The following is a 6,000-nucleotide window of genomic DNA, read 5'->3' as shown; positions in this document are numbered from 1 at the left end:
TGAATTGATATGGCTACGTAACCTTCTGGGTGAGATTGGATTCAGTCAGTCGAAACCAATGCATTTATGGTGTGACAATGAGGCAGCAATTCATATTGCAAACAATCCAGTGTTTCATGAGAGGACGAAACATATTGAAGTAGATTGTCACTTCATTCGGGAAAAGCTAGAGGATGGTTCTATCTCAACTCCTCATATTCGAACCAGGGATCAATTAGCCGATGTCTTCACRAAAGCACTACCCGGGAGTCGAATCACTTATATTTGTAGGAAGCTGGGCATGATCAATATCTATGCTCCAGCTTGAGGGGGAGTGTTAGAATATATTGTAAATATTATGTCTGTTTAGGGTTTCTGATGGGCCGTACGGGCCTTTGCTTATTTGGGTTTGGGTTTCTTATTTGTGTCTATATATATACACGCCTCTCCTTTGTAATTAATTATTCAGTAATAAGAATACTTCTTCTCTCTGTCCCTCTGATCACACGGTCAAACTCATTCGAACAAAATTCCACACCGTTATCTGTTCGCAACATCTTTATCTTCTTCCCAACTTGATTTTCAATGAGGACCTTCCATTCTTTGAACTTCTCAAACGACTCACTCTTATGTTTCATGATAAACACCCAAGTCATCCTGGAGTAATCATCAACAATTGAGAGGAATTAACGGCCACCACCAAGAGAAGAAACCTGTGAAGGGCCCCAGCAATCAGCATGTAGATAGTCCAAAGTAGACTTGGTATTATGGACAGCCTTTGAAAAACTCTCTCCTTTGTTTTCCAGAGATACAATGCTCACAAAAGCCTAGTTCAACAACTTTATGACCTCCAAGAAGTCCTTGCTTGCTGAGCATGAGCATGCCTTTCTCACTAACATGCCCCAGCCTCATATGCCACAAGAGTGTCAAATCTGACTCGTTTTTATCAGAACTAAAGGTTGGCGATGCTGACCCAACAACCATGTTGCCTTCAAGCACATAGAAGGTACCTTTCTTGACTCCTTTCATCACCACTAATGCATCTTTAGAGACCCAAAGTACTCCTTTTTTCACAGTTGTACTTGAAACATTTGGAATCTAAGGCTCCCAAAGAAACCAAATTCTTATTCAAATCAGGTATGTGATGAACATCAGCCAAAGTTCTCACTACCCCGTCGTGCATTTTGATATTTACCAAACCTATTCCAGCAACATTACACAAAACGTCGTTCCCCATTAGAACACTTCTTGTTGCAACCTTTTCATAAGTATGAAACCAAGCCTTATTTGGTGTCATGTGAAACGAACACCCAAAGTCAAGAATCCACTCATCTTGCTGACTTTAGAGTCAGCTACTAAAAGAACCAGATCAGCCTCTGAACCCAAATCATCTTTACCAACAGCAGTGGATGCCCTCTCTTTTAATTTCGAACATTCATTTTTCCAATGTCCAAGATCACCACACCCGTGACATACATCTTTCAGGCTAGCTTTCGATCCTCGACCCTTCGATCTTGATCGACTTCTTCCTTTCCATTTGTCTTTACCCTTTTCTCTACCTTCATTTACCAATAACAAGCCAGCAGATTGGCTTTCAGTTCCATTTCCAGAAGCTTTATAGCGTAATTTTCGTGAATGCAAACTTGGTCGAACTTCTTCCAAGGTAATTGTGTCCCTTCCAACTACAAATGAGTTAACAAAATTTTCGTATAAGGGTGGCAATGAAACCAATAAAATGAGGGCAGCATCCTCATCTTTAACTTTGACCTCAACATTCTTTAAATCCATAAGAATGGAGTTTAACTCGTCAAGATGTTCCTTCAATGGCATCCCCTCCTTCATTTGAAGCGAAAATAACCTTTGCTTTAACAACTTGTTTGTTAAAGACTGTCATGTAGAGACTTTCAAGTTTCATCCATAAAGATACGGCAGTCTCCTCATTCGCGGCCTCGTAAATCACTTCATCGGCCAAGGACAACAAGATGGTGCTGTGAGCCTTCTCATCTTGTTGATTAAACTCAGCGTCGGCCATATTTTGCAGTCTATCACCAGCCGAGGGAGTCCAAATTCCTTGATGTTTTAGGAGAGCTCTCATCTTAATTCGCCATAAGCTAAAATTATTCTTCCCAGTAAACTTGTCGATCTTGATCATTTGTGGAGGCATCACCAAAATCTTGATTGAATCGAGGCAAGTGCTTTCGATCACCAAAGGAAGACCAATTCCAGTCGCCCCCACCTAGAATCGAACACTAGTCGCCAATTGATCACCCAGTCGTCAATTGATCAATAATTACAGTCTCCAGTCACCAATTGATCATCAATTTCAATTGTCAAACACCAATAGATCATTAATTTCAAGATGCCAGTTCCCAACGCCAATTTCAATTCCGAAAAACCAATCGATCACCAATTTCAGTTGCAAGATTCCAATCGATCACTAATTTCAAGATGCTAGTTCCAATCGATCGCCAATTTCAATTCCAGAAAGCCAATCGATCACCAATTTTTGATGTCGCTCTGTGCCTTGAATTGGACTTCAAGATTGACGCAATTGATTGCCAAGATTGCAATCGGAAGGAGCAATTTCAAAACACAGGTCGAATTGATCAATCACAGAAGCAGTCTTGATCAATTGCAAAATCAAAAACAGAAGAAGAAAAAAATCCAAAACCAACAGAAGCATGTCTTTGATCACCACGCTCTGATATCAATTTGTTAAGAAATTACTAGACATCTTTTAGTGAATTTGGATGCGTGAGGCAGAGAATTTTATTAGATGAGAAAAGAATGTGAAGTACAACATGACCCTCTTATTTATAGGCTAAAACAGAAAAGAAAATAACAGATTAACTAAACTAAGTCTATTAGAACTAAAGTCACACCACTCGACAACACATGAGAACCATGGGACATTGGGATGCTAGTTATGCATGCTACCATCTAGTAAAAAATGTAACAGAGCTCGTCTGGGTATGTTATTTTTTTTGGGAGATCTTGTGCCATTGAAAAGTAAGAAAGAGGTTGTCCCTACATGTGGCCAAGATGACTCACTAGAAGTCTCGGCAATTAAAAATGGCAGCAGTGCAGCACAGGTGGTGAGTTATAGACGGTGATAGGTAGTAGCATGTCTAGGTTAAGTTTGTTTACATCTATCTTATTAACTTCACATCTTATCCTGCGGTCCCATTTATGTATATGTCACATTACCATCACTAATGGAGTTATACTTTCAGAACCTTTTTTATAACATGGCTTAGAGAGGGATCAAAAATAAATAAATAAAAACACTAACATCGGGCCAAAGTGCCACCACTAAGTGGCTACATGTTAGGAATCCTAAAACAACTGACAATATAATGGAAAAAAGTAACATAACTATGACAAGGATGATAAATGATGGACCGAGCAAAGCCTCCAACATGTTAACATGCTAAAATTTCGAAAGATAACTTGAGAGACCGACTGCAGGTAGTTTTTGTGAAAATATTAGTGAATGCATAATTGGGATGCTCAAAGCAACATATACTGAAAGAGAAAGCCATTCTAGAGTAAGGAAAAAAAGAAAGTAAAAGCCAGAAAATCATTACTAGCGAGAAAACCCATATACTAAAGTTACCTCCTGTTGAATGGCTCGCTCAACCCAGCCCATAATTCTGCTTAGTTGTGAATTAACCCAACGCAACACCAGTGTTCCAGATATTGTTTCAATCTGGTATAAGAAAAAGATTAGGAATAACCGGAACAAAAAGGATCTTCAAAATACAAAGTAATGATGTAAGCACGCTACTGAGACGGTCTAATCATATATAATTTTGACAAACACACATTTATAAATATGTATAAACACAAATGTGTGTGTCAAAATTTTATATATGATTAGACTGTCTATGCATATATATATATATAGGGAGTACATATGATAAAGGCAAAAATATTGAGAAAGTGAGAAGGCATGATTCATATGTCAAATATTGGTAAATCCATTTGAAGATGCATATGTGTTTGCTTACATACCAATAATTCTTTGAAGATGCATATGTGCATGAAAACAATCCTTTACCAATAATTCACATATGGATCAATCATTCTCACCTTCTCAAACTTTTTACCTCTCATTTGAAACCTCCCCTATACATATGCGTGTGTAGTCTCTGGCATTAGCAAGAAACAGAAACAAAACTATACTTGCAAAAGGAAAAGGAAGAAATAGAAAGTCAAGCACATTCTATCCGCAAAAACTAGTATCAGATAACCATCACAAAGCATTTTTTACTGGAAGTGAGTAGGCCTAATACTAATTGCAAAACTAGCAGGGTGATGAAGGTGTGACACGGATCAAAAGCAAACCATGGTAAGACAAGTAATAAGATTCTTCCCCTGAGAATTTACTACAACATGTCACCCAATCGGAGGAGTCCTCTGCATTTGTATCCTATGGTAAAGGCATGGAGAGTCTATGGCAGAGGGGTTACGCTCTAGAGCAGGTTATAAAAGAGGTAACAAGTGGTTTTTGGCACAGAATTTGGCTACAGAACTGCAGAAGTGAATATTAGTTTTCTATCATCCAATGAGCATCATGTATGTCATAAAAATTGGGAGCGACAATCCTTATGCAAGAATGTCTAGAGTTATTTGTCACTTCTGTCATCAGCTTGGACACACTTAAGTATGAACATCAATCATTTTGGTGGAGACAATCTTAGCGATTGATGGCTTCTCACAACTTACAGCATCCACAAGTCTCATCAAAGAAGAGATCAACCAGAACGGTGTCGTATTTTCATAAGGAACAAAGCAATCCTCACTGAGGAGATTCCCCTGGATACACTATGTAATCCTATATCTTTTTGTCCACTTCTGCTACCTCCTGCATCATTGGCTAGCTGCTTTAGATAATATGACTTGCAAAAAGTATTTTTCTACCCATAATGGCTGAAATCTTACTTGAACCATTCTGACATCCCATACATACCTAAATTCCTTGTGTCCATTAGTAAATCATCAAAAAGTTGGTTTATTAGTTACTTCCTTTCCTACCATTGTAACTTTTAGGCCCCAAAACTTTAAAACTTCAGTGTTTACCTTAATCTTGGTTTAAGCAAACATATGATTAGTAATGGGCTATTACAAGAATCATCATGTACGTATATGAAACGATCTAGGGCGACCCAACAACCAAGCCTTCCTGGACTTGACATATAAAGTAAATATAAACTCTACTGTCGCAACAAGTGGTGGCAGGATGTGGTTCTTACAAATCATTATCAGTTTCACGGCATGACTACTACTCTATTGCTTGGTTTTAAAACGCGCGATGCGGTCCGATGCGTTAAGGGTCCCGAAAGCCGATGCGTGATGCATGATGCTGATGCGCTCGCATCACGCACGTGATGCGCCCGGTATTCAAAAAATATTTATAAATTAATTCTACATATCAATTTCTACCTTAAAAATACTTACCTATCAAAATACTTCATTTATAACATAAAGTAGTTAAAAAAAGTGACATTAGAATCTTAAAAAGTTCGTGAATCAGAATAACAAAAGTACATAACACACAAACTACTACCATGAAGAACACAATTACACAATTAAATGTCTAATAGTCCCAATCCCTAAACTAAATGACCAACCAAGTGACCAACTACTGTATCGAATCRACTAYTGYTGYTGGTATCAACTCAGGTCRTGTTTTAATTGACTGYTGCYGGTTCGACTTCTGCAGCTCTGCTATCGATTACTTCTACTTCTTTGTTGTCGGCTTCTATCGATTAGGTCGCTAACAGTCACGTTCTATCGCTAACAGTCACTCACGTTCTATCTTAGTTAATTAAGAAGCCCAAGCCCAACTAAAAAGCCCAAGTAAACACTGAAAAAGGAAGCCCAAAAACGCAGCATACATGATGCGCTGATGCGTAAGTGATGCACGCATCGTGTGATGCGTAGGTGATGCGATCGCATCCTGGAATCGCAACGCATCAGACTCCTTGATGCGTTTTGTTCAGCGCATCGCGCATCACA

General features: G+C 38.7%; 1 protein-coding gene across 2 annotated transcripts in view; it reads right to left on the bottom strand.

Moving 5' to 3' along the window:
• LOC112503142 (protein unc-13 homolog) overlaps positions 1–6,000 on the bottom strand; it is a 44,883-nt gene that overhangs the window by 17,495 nt on the left and 21,388 nt on the right. For both annotated transcript variants that reach the window (XM_025107209.1, XM_025107210.1), the window contains exon 16: positions 3,596–3,688. In XM_025107209.1, coding sequence (XP_024962977.1) covers positions 3,596–3,688 — 93 coding nt within the window. The remainder of the gene's footprint in view (positions 1–3,595; positions 3,689–6,000) is intronic.

This window comes from Cynara cardunculus, unplaced genomic scaffold, assembly GCF_001531365.2.
Source record: "Cynara cardunculus var. scolymus isolate 2C unplaced genomic scaffold, CcrdV1 Un_Scaffold_2592, whole genome shotgun sequence".
Lineage (NCBI taxonomy): Eukaryota > Viridiplantae > Streptophyta > Magnoliopsida > Asterales > Asteraceae > Cynara > Cynara cardunculus.
This window is presented reverse-complemented; position numbering and strand designations above follow the sequence as displayed.